The sequence below is a fragment of the Gorilla gorilla genome, chromosome 12 (assembly GCF_029281585.2).
Source record: "Gorilla gorilla gorilla isolate KB3781 chromosome 12, NHGRI_mGorGor1-v2.1_pri, whole genome shotgun sequence".
Lineage (NCBI taxonomy): Eukaryota > Metazoa > Chordata > Mammalia > Primates > Hominidae > Gorilla > Gorilla gorilla.
In genome coordinates, this window is record NC_073236.2 from 52892387 (window position 1) to 52910228 (window position 17842).

Consider the following 17842-nt stretch of genomic DNA (forward strand, 5'->3'; position numbering starts at 1 on the left):
TGTTCCTTAAAACCATTCATCTTGCTGTCCTAAGAGTTCTACTTCTAAGCATTTAGCCTAAATACACAGGACGAATACGCCCCAACAATGTTTATAATACCAAAAAACTGTAATTTCCAACAATACCAGGCTGCTTCTATAAACTATGGTATATCCACTGAATGAAATACTCTGAAGCAAATAAAAATGAATGTATCGATTAAAAACACGTGTATACAATACATACACATAATTATAAACACATACATTTATTTGCTAGCTATAAAAGGATGTTCACTGTAAATTTTAAAAAATATCTAAAATAGATTTAAATTTTCTGATAATTAAACAAATATAAAATTATAAATATGTGGAAATAAACTTAGTAAACATATATACTAAAATGTTAAAAGGAGTGACGCAGAAGAGTGGGAGTACTGCAAGTGACCATTTTTTCTCTTTTTGCTTAGTACATTTCTTGATTTATACAATGATCATCTGTTTAAACTATGACATAAGACATTTTAAAACTAAATATTTTTACATATTATACTCAAGATTATTTAAAATTCAATAGTCTCATCATTATCAATTATATCTTTCTGAACTTCTCCAAGTGACTTTTTATATCTTGAAATCACCTCATTAAAAAGCAAAAATGAGTAACGAACTATATTCTGCTTCTCTCAAGGTTTAGTTTGACATGGTATTTGAGCTTTGATAACCACTATAGCAGCTATTAGGAAAATTTAAAATCACTGGGGATAGAGGGAGCATTTCTTTTGTTTTAACTAATTTAAAGAACTACACTTAATGCATGTACTTAATCACTTTCCTTTCTCACTGAGCCCAGAATTTAACATACCAGTCAGATTCAATTTAGGAATAGGCAATGGCTCTGTTGGAACAGGATGGTACAAAAACAAGGTAAACATTCCTCGTCCTACAGGAAGAGCCATAGTTTGCTGACACAATTGGAGCAATCTGTAATTAAAGTAAAAACCAACATGTGAAAATGTTTAAAGCAAAGCGCAATTGAAATATCATCTGTAAGTATTTCAAAAGAAGGTGTACTGTGTAAGATGAAGTTGTCTCAAAGTAAATTCATACAGAGATGTGAGTGAACTACCCAAACATGATTATTTTCATTTTAATATTCTTGTTCCTATTACACTCTTAGAGAGAGACATATTTTCCTCTGTTTTGTTTCATATTTACATTGAATGAAAACCACCTGGCCTATAAACCAAGCCGACTCTCTCTAGGCATTCAAAAAAAAAAAGAAATTTAAAATTCCACTCCGATGGATGCTAACCTTCTCAAAGGAAAATACAGTACTTTTGGGGGTTTTATCACTGTGTTAATTTCAGTCTAGCCGTCCTCAGTACATGTGGGATCCTCCTCCCATCCCTTTTGCCAATATAGCCTCAGAAGTACCATTTCTGTGGCCTGTACACAAGAAAAGAAACAAGGTCCTTGTGTTAGAGGCGAATGGATTTCATGGTGTCTCCAAGGGAAATACAGATTGGTTTCACTTACATGATGGCTAGATTTATAGGACTAATACCATTATGTATCAGGTATGTTCAAGGTTAAAATGGCTTCTGTCGGCTCTACTGTGAAATTAATACACCACTCTTCAACTTGTTCCTATGTTAAAATAGCTTAACATTCCATATAGCCACTTAAAAAAAACTAACAGAAATTTTGGAAGTAGGGCATTTATAACTAAGAAATGCTTATACAAGTTATATCTGAAGACACAGAAATATCCCTTCAGAGGCTGACAACTGACGAACATTTTCTCTGCAGACAAAGCTATTCATAAGCATACTCCCTCCTTAACTGGACACACATAACTGCTTTTCTAGCTAACTGGAAAGAAAAATTTTGCTATCTTAAAGATTCTCTGGGAACATGACCGCCACATTAATTTGGGATCAGCAAAATTCAAAGCCAAGAGGCTGTTGCAACCCATAGAATTTTTTTAGAGGAAATCTTAACACATAATTCACTTCAACTTTGCACAAGTAACAAAATTATAATGAGAACAATATTATATCCCCTGAATATAAGATGCCACTGATAAGATGTATCATTATTTCATGAGAAACTAAGAAAGAAAAAGCACTGCCAGTTAAACTATGACACCTGTTCACTGAAATACACATCCGATTTCAGAGATATTAAAAAGTGAAAAAACTTGCATCTTAGAATCAATGAACTCTACTACTAATAATGGCTGACTGCACTGAGCTTTACTATGTATTGGGCAGTATTCTAAGTGCTATGTAAAAATAATTCACTTGATACACAGCACCATCCCATGAAGTATGCCTATTTTTACAGATGAGGCAACTGAGGCAACAAGAGGTAAAGTAATTTAACCAAAGTCACCCAGCACAGCATGGCCATGCCTGGCTCTAGAGGCCATGCTCATAAATCCTATGCTCTAAACTCAACTTCTGTCACTCCATCTTTTTATTCACAGGTAACTAATAACTGGGTACATGTGGAGAGGAAACAGTTAATAGGGAAATCACAACTAATTCAGATCTTCAGCAGCCTGTGGCTAAGTGTGGGTGACGGTTCCCCTCAAAACAGTACCATAAAAAAAGTAAAGAGAACTAGAAAACAGTGACAGATGAATGATAGATGATAGAGACAAGCAGATAAAAGAACAGGAGAGAATTTTAAAATAGAAGTGTCCCAAGAGAATAGCTCTGGAATGTCACAGGCATGTGAGTCTTATAATGTATCAAGGGATGTATCCTGTGCAGGGGAGTGGCAGAAGAAAGGCTTATCTATTTTTATTTGGAGTATTATCTATCATATCAAAAAAAAAATACTGATATAAGTTTAAACTACACTAAAAACCCCACTAACCTCAAAATCTATTCCTGATCAAGACAGAAAAACAAGTCCAGTGTTTTCTTTGTTTGTAAATTCTTAAGGTAACTATCAGGCAAAATAGTTTTACATTCACCTTTTCTAAAGAGTAAACTGTTATATGTATTTCAAGAGGAGGACGGTATGAAATACAACAATTACATCCTCAAAAGCCAAAGACATTTTGCTAACACACGTGGTTTGTTGAAGTTGGATGAAAACTTAAAACACAGGGCATATTTTCACTTGAAAGTATCTTTTAAATCTCTTTAGGGTTTTAAAAGCTAAAAACTTGAAGGAAAAACAAATATAAACAAGACACAAATGTAACAATGAAACGTGACAAGAGATAGTGCACGTGTTTTCTTTCACCTGTTTTCCTTTTCCTCAATGAACTCGTGGTCACTGAGCTCTGGGTACTGCACTACATTGACATGGACAGGGTGCGCACTCTGAAGAAGCCTTCGCACATCCTGCACCCTTAAATCTTCACTCCATATTAATGACGTGACCTCGTGATTCATGTCATTCATGCCATCATCTTCCTCCTCAGTTTCTGTTCCTGAAGGAACATCTGATGAGAGCACCTGAGTAACAGATTTATTGTAATAATAATTTCAAAAGCAGTTAACGAGCACTTACTGAACATTAGGATATATAGGCTGATGTGCCATGACTATACTAGCACAGAGAAAATATGTTTTCCAAAGCAGGCATGGGTTGGGGCCGCAATGTATACTGGGACTCTAATCTACAAATCTTTCTAAAAAGTACTATATTGCTGGCTGGGTGTGGTGGCTCACACTCTGTAATCCCAGCACTTTGGGAGGCCGAGGTGGATGGATCACCCGAGGCCAGGGGTTCCAGACCAGCCTGGCCAACATGGTGAAACCCGGTCTCTACTAAAAATACAAAAATTAGCTAGCCAGACGCAGTGGCGCACACCTGTAGTCCCAGCTACTGGGGAGGCTGAGGCTGGAGAATCACTTGAATGCGGGAGGCAGAGGTTGCAGTGAGCCGAAATCGTGCCACTGTACTCCAGCCTGGGTGACAGAGTGAGATTCTGTCTCAAACAACCAAACAAAACAAACAAACAAACAAACAAACAAAAGTAGTACATTGCCTACTTGGAAATATTTGGAAATGACAGGGAGAGTTTAAATTTAGGACAACAGTCAAGGGGCTGGATACGAACAGAGAAATATTCTGAATAAACTATAAAAAAAATCTAACTACATCCTGATCATTTCTTTAAAAAAATTATTGCAAGTAGAATATGAATACTAGTCACTGCTAATAATGCTAATTTAAATATTGTCTGTTCATTAATAGAAGGAGAAGGAAAAAAGCCTGAAAGGATATACACCAAGGGTTGGGGGAAGTCACACAATGAAATACTTTTTACTTTACTACTTTAAATAGACAGGATCATGGTTGGATTCCATTATTAAGTTTTTTCTTTTTTTTTTTTTTTTTGAGACAGGGTCTTACTCTGTCACTCAGGCTGGAGTGCAGTGGTGTGATCCTGGCTCCCTGCAACCTCCACCTCTTGGGCTCAAGCAGTCTTTCAACCTTAGCCTCCCGAGTAGCTGGGACTACATATGTGCACTGCCCACCCAGATAAATTTTTTTATTTTTTGTAGAGACAGAGTCTTGCCCTGTTGACCAGGCTGGTCTTGAACTCCTAACCTCAAGGAGATCCACCCACCTCAGCCTCCCAAATAGCTAGGACTACAGGCACATACCACCACACCTAGCTAAATTTTTAAAAAAATTGTTTAAGTAGAGATGAGGTCTCACTATGTTGCCTAGGCTGGTCTCAAACTCCTGGGCTCAAGCAGTCCTCCGCCTTGGCCACCCCAAAGTGCTGAGATTACAGGCATGTGCCACCACACCCAGCCAGTTTTCACTATTTTTAAAAAATGTGTTTCCAATAAAAATTTCTTAGGAGGAAAAGTACTGAACTACAGCAAAACAAGTAAGAGGGTAAATTCCTTGATTGTCATCATGTTCTAAGCCCAGCACGTGCTTTAATATGGGGCTTCCCAGTCCAAATAATTAAATCTAACTGCAACACAGATGTGAATTGCATGGAATCATATCATATTCTCTCAAAAACAGTATTATACTCTTTTAACAAAAGAATAACTCCAAGTTGAAATGTTAAAGTTTTGCAACATTTAATGTGAAACCAACAAGGTCAGCCAGAAAAAAAAGTAGATACGACCAAATAATCACTTTTAGTTCCTAAAAATTCATTTCTAGTTCCTATAAAATATCTAATTAAAAAAACTATATTCTAATGGGTGAGTTAGCTATAAAACATAGTCTCAAACAGTGACAAAATAAATTTAGATGGGATTAGTTATAAAATGTAGCCTCAACTGAACAAACTGTATTTAGACATAATTACTTAAAATGACATTCAAATACAGATTAATGTCTTAATGCTAATGGTGCTGAACTGCTCTCTCTCACAGGAAAATCATCTTATAAGCAAAAAGATTTGTTTTCTGTTTAAAACAGGATGTAAATACTAATTCAACGAAGAGCTGTGATAGAGGCGCAAAGTAAAGGAGAGACGTGCTGGGATGACCGTGCTGGAGATCAGATGCCCATGGAAACTGACTCCGGCATGGGTAGACATTAGGCAACTCTGAGGTTAGGAGTAAGTTTTGATATAGGCTCTGAAGAAGTAGTAATAAACCTAAGGTGACTCATAGTTACAATGTACTGATTATTATGTATTGATTCAAAAGCTACTAAGAGGTAAGGCCAAATTCCCACTGTCTTCTCAGGGACATGAACATAAAAGAGTCACCAGGAGTGGAATTATTATTCCTGAATCCTCCTCGATGAGATTCTACTATTCATTTTTTAAAGTTACCTAGAATTCTAGAATAAGTTTTAAAAGTTTCATTTTCAAGTTTTGAGGATGATTTTAAAAAGATAATTGGAGAGTAATGAAATAATTTTACTTTCTACTTGCAGGATTCCTAGAACTCATTTAAAACAAAAAAACAGACGATGATTGATGAAAGACAGTATTTCGGGAGGGATAGCTTAAGACATCTTTTTAAACAACTCTACTAAAAAAACACATTTTTTCCCCGGGGCTGCAGTTTTATGTGATTAAATAAATATGTTTACACCTATTTAAAAGGTTAAATTCAAAAAATTCAACACATCGAAAAATATGCAGTAGAAAATATTTATATATAATTACTCATCCAAATTCAGGATATATGTGCTCTCCCTTTTCCTATGTAATAATTACAAAGTGGTTAATTACCAATATGGTACAAGTAGGGAAATAGCCATGGTAGTTTCCATGACTACCCTCAGGACTTGTCCCAATTCAAGGCAAAGAAAGATCCAGGCACAAGACAGAACATTCACAAAATCTCCTGCTCCTATGCTCAACTTAACAATTAATAAGACGCATACAATTACAAACCCCGTCTGGCATATAATATAAAAGACAAGCTAATATATATACTTAGAAAAAGCCTTAAAGGAAAATGAAGAACATTTCTACTTTATGATTTTATTTAAGGCTAAAATTGGAACTCTGAACTTTCTATGTTGATACTCACAGACTTCCGTTTGGGTAAGTTTCCTTCGCAGGCCTGCTTGGAAAGATCCTGATGTCCAATCAAGAGACAGACAGCTTCTGGCCAGTCTGAGGCAGGCTGCTCACGACAGTGATAAATTGCATCTCTGATGGGAAGAGCAATTCCAAAGGGAAGAGTTTCCAAATCTCTTAAAGTGAATCCTAATGGTTAAAGGAAGAGAGAAAAATTTTAATTTAGACTTGCCACTGTCCCAATTATCCTGACTGAAGTTGGCAACAATATCTATCCTGACAAATAAATTCATTTTATTCATCTTACTACCAGACTAATGTCTTAACATCAGGGACTAGTATAGGAAGTCTCTTTGAAAGAACTTGTAAAAACCTGAAGAAAAAAAGACAATCTAATAGAAAAATATAAAAGACAAAAAGACATTTCCTAGAAAGGGGAACATAAACGGGCAACATGCATATGAAAAGATGCTCTACCTAATTAGTGATCAGGAAAATGCAAATTAAAGCCACTGAGAAATGTAAATGTCAAAGCCAATCAATACCAAGTGTTGGCAACTATGTAGAGCGATAATAATTCTTTTTATTCTTTTTTTTTTTTTGAGATGGAGTCTTGCTCTGTCACCCAGAATGGACTGCAGTGGTGTAATCTCGGCTCACTGCAAGCTCCTCCTCCCGGGTTCACGCCATTCTCCTGCCTCAGCTTCCCGAGTAGCTGGGACTACAGGCACCCACCACCATGCCTGGCTAATTTTTTTTGTAGTTTTTTTTTAGTAGAGACAGGGTTTCACCGTGTTAGCCAGGATGGTCTTGATCTCCTGACTTCGTGATCCACCAGCCTTGGCCTCCCAAAGTGCTGGGATTACAGGCATGAGCCACCGTGCCTGGCCCAAGCAACAATAATTCTTTTCCATAGCCAATGGTAGAGTAAACTGGTACAACCACTTTGGAAAACAGTTGGTATGTATAGGTCAGTCCACCCATTTGATCCATCAACAGCCATATAGAAACTTATACCCAGGTACACCAAGACACAGATATAAAAATATTCATTAGCAATACTGGTTTGTTATGGAAAAAAAAAGATGGAGAAAGGGGTAAGTCCGATTGTCTATCATTAATAGAATGGGTAATTAAATTGTGATATGTTCAAACAAAGTAATCTCTATATCAGAGAAAATGAATGGCCCACTGCTACTGCTACATGAGTCGACATGGATGAATCTTTAAAAAACAAAGTTGAGTGAAGAAAAAGGAACATATATTTACATCTATATATTTTCAAAACTACATAAAACCTAGCAATTTATAAAGATGTAAAACTATAAAGAAAAACAAGAGTAAGGTAACACAAATGTAGGTAGGGCAGTGGTTCACTATAACATTGGGGTGTGTGACAGGAGGGGACCATCCAAGAACAGATATGTAAGGGCCTTCTACTATGCGGGTAATGTTCTGTTTCTAGGGGTGGGTGACCAGTACATCAATATTCACTTTAGTACCATTCTCTAAACTAAACATATACGTTTAACATATTATTTTGTAAGTATACCATATTTCATATTTAAATTTTTTATCCTCAGGTTAATTAAATCATGTTTTTCTTATCATGATTTTCTAAATTTTATAATACTATGCATTATTTATAATATAAAAGTCAATTAACTATTGAGGCAAAAAATGTTTCCTTATATGAGAATAACACTTATTAAATATTATGCAATATACAAATGGATAGAACTAATCCAATATTTTTCAGCATAGGTATCCTGTATGTATACTATGCAACAGTTATTGTCATTTTTAAGGTAAAATGCAAAAAAAAAAAAAACCTGTCAGAAACTTCATTTAGAACATACTTTAGATAAGACTTCAAAAACATCTTTTAATATTCATTAAAACTTTACTTTTTAACATACATCCCATATAATATCCTCATTTTTAAAATCATGTCTTTGTGGCAAAATTAATTTTTAATTTTGTTTTTCAGTTCTTTGTGAAAAAAAATTTCTTTGGTATTTTACTTAATTTAAAACCTAGGAGCATAGGTTTGGGGAATAGGGAATATAGAACTCTTTTCCTTCCTCTTCCTCTTCCCAGTTCAATGTTCATCTTGGTGCCTGAAATCCCTTCAAAAGTGCATTTATCCTTCAAAAGTATACCCTGAAATGTTTATATTATTGCTTTTAGACTTTGCCAAAACCACCCATTTCTGATGTCTGAGTATCACAATGATTTCAGGTGTGTATGTAGGGTGATTAGAGTTCTCCATTCTCAGAGACCAGCTTACATAGCCACAGCCTCAAATGTTCCAATTAAATGGCAAATAAAGATTCCTTATGCACCAAGATAAAAAGCTGGTATCCCACATATTATTATATGAAAGTTGTGAGATTGTCGAGAAAAAAAGAATATGGCTTGATGAACCATAATCTCAATCTTGTGAGGCCGTTTCACAAAGCCAGAGCCCCTCTCTCCTCATGCCTTCCACTTCTAGCTAGTCTGGAGGAAGCACGGCCTAGTTAGGAGGTAACAAAGAAGCTCTCACCTACATCAGTCATCCAGACAACCAATCTTTCAGCTAGACTAGAAACAGACGTAGAATGCCTGAAACTAAACCTATAAGAGAATAAAACATAAAGTTATTAAGCGGAACAGTAAATAATATTGTTTTAAGTGTTTGACATAAAAGCACAGTCTAAATAAAAGTCACCTGTTTTCCTCTTGTTCTACTTGCAACTTCTGGGGGGCTAAAAGGCAATAAAATGAAACTTAATTTTGATAGTCATCCTGGTAAAGAAAACATGTAACATGTAGAAGACATTTGAAAATAAGAATCCATTAGCAAACAACATCTAAAAAAATAATAAAATAAGCAATACTGTGGCAGGCTGAAAAGCACAGTCAAGGCCCTCAGAATACTCAGGGGACTGGTTAGGACACCCCATGCGAACCCAAATCTGTGCATGCTCAAGTCCTGCAACTGGCCCTGCAGAACCTGCATATGGGTTTCACATCAGAGAATACTGCATTTTCTATCTGCATTTGGCTGAAAAGAATTTCATTGTAAGTGGACCCACACAACTCAAACTCATGTTGTTCAAGAGTCAATGGTACAATAATTTCCTTCAGGCTAAAATAGTCCTTTTTACCTGCACTGAAAATACAAGATTTATTAGATTTTAAGTAATCCTGATACCTGAAAATTAGTTGTGGACAACAGACCGCAACAGACCAGAACAGTACTAAAAAGGTAAGACAAGGCCGCCAAAGCAAACAAGAAAAATTCAATTCTTTTTTCAATTCTGATACTGACATCTACAAAAATTTGTTTCCAGAGGCAATATTGCACCAACTTACCTACAGTTATTCTGGTTAAATACTGTGAGGATTCATCAGAAACCGAGCTCTCATCACCAAGTATGTACAGTGCAATACTCTGCAAAAGAAGAAAATTAACATTATTTTTCTCTTTCCAGAGACAGCATCTTACTTTGTCACCCAGGCTGGAGTGCAGTGACACAATCACAGCTCACTGCAGCCTCAAAGTCCTTGGCTTAAGCAATCTTCCTGCTTCAGTCTCCAGAGTAGCTAGGACTACAAGCACACACCACCATGCCCAGCTAATTCTTTTATATTATTTTTATTTTTTGTAAAGATGGAGTCTCGCTGTGTTGCCCAGGCTGGGCTCAAACTCATGACCTCGAGCAATCCTTCTGCCTCAGCCTCCCAAACTGCTGGGATTATAGGTATGAGCCACCACACCTAGCTACATAATTGAAGTATAACTAGAAAATAATTATAACATAGAATAATTCGTCCATTTTAGGTGTACAGCTCTGTGAGTTTCGACAAATGTTGTATCACATAACCACTACCACACTCACAATATAGCATACTTTCATCATACCAAAAAGTTCCCTTGTTCCTTTTGTAGTGAATCCTTTCCTCCTACACCAGCACTGGAAACAATTCATCTGTTTTCTTGCTCTACAGTTTTGTCTATCCTACAATATCATGTAAATGAATCATATGATACGTAGTCTTTTTTGTGCTACTTCTTTAACTTAGCATAAGTCTTTGAGATTCATTCACGTCTCTCCAAGGATCACTAGTTTCTTCCTTTTCATGTTGAGTAGTATTCCATTATACAGACATACCAAACTTTGTTTACCTACTCAAAAACTGATGAACATTTGGTTCCAGTTTGTGGTCACTATGACCAAAGCTGCTTTATTTTTTATTTATTTATTTTTTTTGAGACGGAGTCTCACTATGTCACCAGGCTGGAGTGCAGTGGCACAATCTTGGCTCACTGCAACCTCCACCTCCTGGGTTCAAGCGATTCTCCCACCTCAGCCTCCAGAGTGGCTGGGATTACAGGCATGAGCCACCACGCCCAGCTAATTTTTGTATTTTTAGTAGAGACAGGGTTTCACCATGTTGGCCAGGATGGTCTCGATCTCCTGACCTCGTGATCCACCCTCCTCGGCCTCCCAAAGTGCTGAGATTATGCCACCGCACCTGGCCCCAAAGACATTCACATACATGCGGGTCTTTATGTAGGCATATGTTTTCATTTCTCTTAAGTAAATACCAAGGAGTTGGGATTTGTCTTATATAAGTGTATGTTTAACTTCACAAGAAACTGCCAAACAGTTTTCCAAAGTGCTGTGCCACTTTTGCAGTCCCACCAGTAATGTATGAGAGTTTCGGTTGCTCCATATCCTCACCAAAAGTTATTTTCAGTCATTCCAACAGGTATCGAATAGCGCTCTCTCACTATCTAAGAAGTATCTAGTAGTACAGAGCTGTAGTGGTATTTGCTTTGAAGAGGAAAAGAAAAAGATAAGACAAAGGAAAAAGTCTCTCAAAAGAGTTCAAATATTCAACATATAACACAAACACAAAAGTACATAAGATCTCTGTATTAAATGAGAAAACATACATAAACTTCCTTGAAGACAACAGACTCCCAATAAATGTTATCTCACTTCCTTCCTTTCCCTCATTTCAACAAATGGTACACAGACAATGCCATCTCCGCATATACAAGTGACTCAATAGAAAAAGAGCCACCATAAGCTAGAAGGTTACTACAAATGTCTCATTAGCTAAACATCACATAAAAAAAATTTATCACTTGCGGTCAGGAGTTCAAGACCAGCCTGGGCAACATGGCAAAACCCCATCTCTACTAAAAATACAAAAATTAGCCGGGTGTGATGGTGTGCACCTGTGGTCCCAGCTACTCAAGAGGCTGAGGTGGAAGGACTGCTTGAGCCCCGGGAGGTTGAGGCTGCAGTGAGCCATGATTGCACCACTGCACACCAGCCTGGGTGACAGAGTAAGACCTTGCCTCAAATAAAAAAAATAAAAAATAAAAAAAGTCCAATAAGACTTATAATGACGAAACCAAAAACCTATCAATAAGGGCTTCTGTTGATATTTTTCAGAATATTTTTATAAATAAAAATAAATTCATATTTTTATAAATAGATCTCTGAGCTGACAAGTTATAAAGGAATACCAAGAGGATAAAACTAAGATGAAAGGCCAGAGAGGTAAACTGAGCACTCATGCCAGTTTTACTGAAAATACATTCACAGAAAAACCTATAGAATGGGATAAAATATTTGCAAATCATGTATCTGACACATTAATATCTAGAGCATAAAAATGCCTAAACTCGAAAATAAAAATCCAATTTTCAAATACACAAAAGATCTGCATAGATATTTCTTCAAAGAAGATACGTAAGTGGCCAATAAACACACGAAAATATGCTCAATATCACTAATCATTAAGGAGGCAAATCAAAACAATGAGATATCACTTCATAAATACTAGGATGGCTATAATTTTTAAAAAAACAAATAGAAAATAATAATATGTGTTGGCAAGACTGTGGAGAAATTGGAACCCTTCCTCTTGCATTGCTGATAAGGATGTAAAATGGTATAGACACTATGAAAATGAGTTTAGCAGTTCCTCAAAAAGTTAAACATCGAATTACCTACCATATGACCCAACAATTCCACCACCAGGTATACATTAAAAAGAACTGAAAGCAGAGACTTGCATACCCATGGTTCACAGCAGCACTATTCCACAGTCAAAAGGTGGAAACAACCCAAATGTCCATCATCAGGTGAAATGATAAATTGTGGTATATCCATACAATGGAATACTATATAGAATACTGCCTTTAAAACAATGTAATTTTGATACATGCTACAATATGGATGAACATTGAAAACATTATGCTAAGTGAAATAAGCCAGACACAGAGATAAATATTGCTGGATTCCCATAATATGAGGTACTTACAAGAGACAAATTCATAAGAAAGAGAACGGAATTACCAGGGCCTGGGAGGAAGGGGAATGGGGAGTCACTGTCTAATAGGTACAGAGTTTATGTTGGGGATGATGAAAAAGTCTTGGGTACGGACAGTGGTGACGGCAACGTAACAATGTGAACGTATTCAACGCCACTGGATTGTACACTCAAAAATAATTTCAGGCCAGGCGCAGTGGCTCACGCCTGTAACCCCTGCACTTTGGGAGGCCAAGGTGGGCAGATCACCTGATGTCAGGAGTTCAAGACCAGCCTGGCCAACATGGTGAACCCCATCTCTACTAAAAATACAAACATTAGCCAGACTTGGTTACTCACGCCTGTAATCCCAGCCACTCGGGAGGCTGAGGCAGGAGAATCGCTTGAATCTAGGTGGCGGAGGTTGCAGTGAGCCGAGATTGTGCCACTGCACTCCAGCCTGGGCAACAGAGTGACTCCATCTCAAGAAATAATAATAATAACAATTTCAATGACAAATATTATGTTATATATATTTTGCTATCATTAAAAAAATCTGTGTTTTTTAAACAGAATCATCATTCTGTATGTCTGTTTTGGAGCCATGGGGGGACTCTGAAGCACTTCTCACCATGAAGCAGAGCAAAACGTAGAGTAAAGAAAAAGAAGGGAAGGGGCAAAGACATTTGCAGTCTGCCAACATTTGAGAGAAGGGACAAAAGCATATGGTTCTCCTGCAAGCCTGGGAAGACCCCACCTGAAAAGGCCCACAAGGGGCCTATGAGCAGGCTGCTCCAGGATGGGGGGACTGAGGAACAGGTATGCCAAGAAACTTACCTTATCCACTGTTACAGCCCTATGGTTCTATATGAAGGTTTGATCTTGGACATGTATTAACCAGTAATAACAAACTAATTTCTAAAAATAAATAAATCATGAGATTTGCAGCTAGAGGTAAATAAAAAATAATAAAAATAAATAAAGAAGTGTTTCTTTGAAAAAAATTTCAGCAGGATTTTTCTTTGTAGCTATAGACAAGCTGATTATAAAATCAGTATGGGACAGGCGTGGTGGCTCACACCAGTAATCCCAGCACTTTGGGAGGCTGAGCCAGGCAGATCACTTGAGGTTGAAAGTTCAAGACCAGCCTGGCCAATATGGTGAAATCCTGTCTCTACTAAAAATACAAAAAAATTAGCCGGGCGTGGTGGTGGGATCCTGTAATCCCAGCTATTTGGGAGGCTGAGGCAGGAGAATCGCCTGAACCCAGAAGGTGGAGGTTGCAGTGAGCTGAGATCACTCCACTGCACTCTAGCCTAGGTGACAGAGTGAGACTCTGTCTCAAAAATAAAAATAAAAATAAAATCAGTAGGAAAAGGCAAGAAGAGTAATGAAGGGAGGAGTAACGCTAATCAATTTTAAAGACTTACTATAAAGCTACAGTAATTACAGCGTAGACAGCCACAAAGATCAATGAACCAGAATAGAAAGTCCAGAAACAGACACACAAGAATGTGGCCAAATTAACTTTTGACAAAAGTGCAAATGCAATAGAGAAAGGATAGTCTTTTCAAAAAACAGTGCTGAAAGAACTGGATATCCAAATGAAATAATAAAAACCTTGACTTAAAACCTGACATGTTATAAAAGATTAACAAAATGGATTAGAGATCTAAATGTAAAACATGCAAAGAAACCCAGGAGAAAATCTTCAAAACCTGAAGTTAAACAAAGAATTATTAGACATGACACTAAAAGCAACATCCATTAAAGAAAAATACAGATAAACTAGCTTCATCAAAATTAAACACTTTTGCTCTTTGATGTATTAAGAGAATGACGAGACAAGACAAGGTAGAAACCAGAAGAAAATATCTGCAAACCACATATCTGACAAAACCTCATACCTAGAACCCTGAAAACATCATTAGCCATTAGGAAAATGCAAATTAAAACCACAATGAGGTATAACTACACATCTCTCAGAAAGACAAAAATAAAAAAGAGTGACAATACCAAACACCAACAAGAATGCAGGTAAATGATCTCTTAAATATTGCTGGTAAAAATGTAAAATGGAAGAGCCACTCTGGAAAACAGATGACAGTTTCTTTAAAAACAAAATATAAACTTAACTATATGACCCATCAATCCTACTCCTAGGTACCTGTCCTAGAGAAAGCAAAACTTACGTTCACATAAAACGCTAAGCATGAATGCTGACAGCATCTATATTTACAATTGCTAAAAACTGAAATCAACCCAATTATCTTGAATGAAAAACCAACTATGGCACATTCATGCAATCAACTACTAATTAGCCATAGAATGCAATGAACTGTCGATACAGGAAACAACTTGGATAAGTCTCAAAATCATGAGAGAAATTTTTGAGGGTGATGTAAATGTTCTATATCCTAATTGTAGTAATTACATGAATCTATACACGTACTGAAATTCACAGAACTATACACAGAAAGAAAAACTTAATATTAGGTGTACTTTTTAAAACTAAATTTTAAAAGAAAAAGGAGATAGGTAGTAACACTCCACATACATACCAAGACTACAAGTCTGCTTCTTTCACAGATTCCAGGGAGGTAAGGATAAGGTGGCATTCCTTCACCCTTCAGACAAGAACTCACCCACTGATAAATACTTGGTGGCTCAGACGTAAAAAATGATGGATGATGCATAAATCCTGTTTGACCTTTAAAATTAGATAAATATTCAAAAAGACACGAAAATACATTAAGACAACATTATTTTATTTTAAACGGAAGATGATCAACAGTTACTTGTCATTTTGAAACAACTAGAATAATATTTTTCCAGCCGGGTGCAGTGGCTCACGCCTGTAACCACAGTACTTTGGGAGGCCCAAGCAGGTGGATCACGAGGTCAGGAGTTAAAGAACAGCCTGGCCAATATGGTGAAACCCCGTCTCTACTAAAAATACGGAAAAAAATTAGCTGGGCCTGGTGGTGCGCACCCGTAGTCCCACCTACTTGGGAGACTGAGGCAGAAGAATCACTTGAACCCGGGAGGTGGAGGTTGCAGTGAGCCGAGATCACGCCTAAGAGACAGAGTGAGACTCTGTCTCAAAAAAAAAAAAAAAAAAGGAATAATGTTTTTCCATATTCTCCAAAATGCTTCATGTTTTCTGCCACAGTACATAAGGAACTATGTTATTAAATGTAGAATTTAAATGACTTCTATTTTATCCCACCCTGGATAGAAATTTAGCAAATTCTTGTTCCCAAGGCATATAAAGAATCTAACCAAAGGCTGGATGTGGTGGCTAACACCTGTAATCCCAGCCCCTTGGGAGGCTGAGTCAGGTGGATCACTTGAGGTTAGGAGTTCAAGGCCAGCCTGGCCAACATGGTGAAACCCCATCACTACTAAAAATACAAAAATTAGCCAGGCGTGGTGGCACACACCTATAACCCCAGGCAATCCCAGGCACTTGGGAGGCTGAGGCAGGAGAATCGCTTGAGCCTGGAAGGCAGAGGATGCAGTGAGCCAAGATCGTACCACTGCACTCCTGTCTGGGCGACAGAGTGAGACCCTGTCTCAAAAAAAAAAAAAAAAAAAAAAAAAGAAGAAGAAGGATCTAACCAAAAATTTTGCCCTAACCCTAAAGGTGAAAAAAACAAAGAAACATCCAGGATTCAGCTCTGTTCCAATAACTGGGCCCCAAATTTCAGTACCTTTAGCTCAGGGTCTAGGACAGTACAGTAGTGATGGAAATGTTCTGTGTCTGTATCTGCACTGTCCAATATGGTAGCACTAGCCCCATGTGGCTACTGAGTTCTCAAAATGCGGCTAGTACACTGAGGAAATATATGTTTTATTTTAATTGAATTTAAGTAGCATATGGTTAGTGGTACTAACTGTACTCTACAAGTCTAAGTTAAAAGCATCCTTGGCGGCCTGGTGCGGTGGCTCACGCCGTAATCCCAGCACTTTGGGAGGCCGAGGTGGGTGGATCATGAGGTCAGGAGATCAAGACCATCCTATGTAACATGATTAAACCTCGTCTCTAATAAAAATACAGAAAAATTAGCCAGGCGAGGTGGCGGGCACCTGTAGTCCCAGCTACTCAGGAGGCTGAGGCAGGAGAATGGCGTGAACCCAGGAGGCAGAGTTTGCAGTGAGCCGAGATCGCGCCACTGCACCCCAGCCTGGGTGACAGAGCAAGACTCCGTCTCAAAAAAAAAAAAAAAAAGCATCCTTGACCCTGGAAGCTCTTTCTCTGACTTTTGCAAGTCAGAACCTTAGGGATGGGTAAAATTTTCCCTATACACTGAAGATATTATGGCTTACTACGTGTCAGAAAACAAGCACTACGAACTAAAATCTGCCTGGTGGAAAGGCACTGCCCCTGACTTAGAAGCTAATGGTAAGAAATACATCCTCTGCTATTCATTGAGAAAGATACAAGGAAATATCACTACACTGTTGACAAAATATTTAAAAGCACGACTACTTACCTGGATCAATTGTGCACACTTGTCCAGTAGTTCTGACAAGCGTTGGGTAGTCTCTATAGTAATGATCTACATAAGGCCCCAATTTTAAGTCCCTAAAACAGTAAGGGCATGCAAAAAAGAAGGTATTACAGCACTTTCTCCCAACAGAATTGGAAGGATTAATTAGTTGAATCTTTCAATTTAAAAACTTACTTATGAGAAAGATAACCAAATCTAGAGTCTCTCTATTGTATTTTTGGACTTTAAAGTGCCCAGTGTGACAAATGGAACCCAATCTCTTTTTGCTAAATTTTGTGGAAGTAAAACTACAGTAAAAGCACCATGATCTAGTTCCTCCTCTGCTATTTATTAGCTGTGTGATCTTCCATAAGTCATGTCTATAAACCTCAGTATTTTCTTCTAGGAAATGGGGCAATACCAGCTCACTTACTCTGAAGTTTTAAAGAGTAAATAAGCTCTCCCTCTCCCTCTCCCTCTCCCTCTCCCTCTCCCTCTCCCTCTCCCTCTCCCTCTCCCTCTCCCTCTCCCTCTCCCTCTCCCTCTCCCTCTCCCTCTCCCTCTCCCTCTCCCTCTC

General features: G+C 37.6%; 1 protein-coding gene across 1 annotated transcript in view; it reads right to left on the minus strand.

Annotated features, from left to right (window-relative positions):
* The window catches only part of LOC109025714 (anaphase-promoting complex subunit 1), a 68995-nt gene that overhangs the window by 15645 nt on the left and 35508 nt on the right, over positions 1-17842 (minus strand). Inside the window, 8 exon segments of the mRNA XM_055378218.2 lie at positions 845-963; positions 3241-3455; positions 6465-6643; positions 9003-9073; positions 9168-9204; positions 9815-9893; positions 15334-15482; positions 17269-17360. Of these exon segments, the coding sequence (XP_055234193.2) occupies positions 845-963; positions 3241-3455; positions 6465-6643; positions 9003-9073; positions 9168-9204; positions 9815-9893; positions 15334-15482; positions 17269-17360 (941 nt within the window).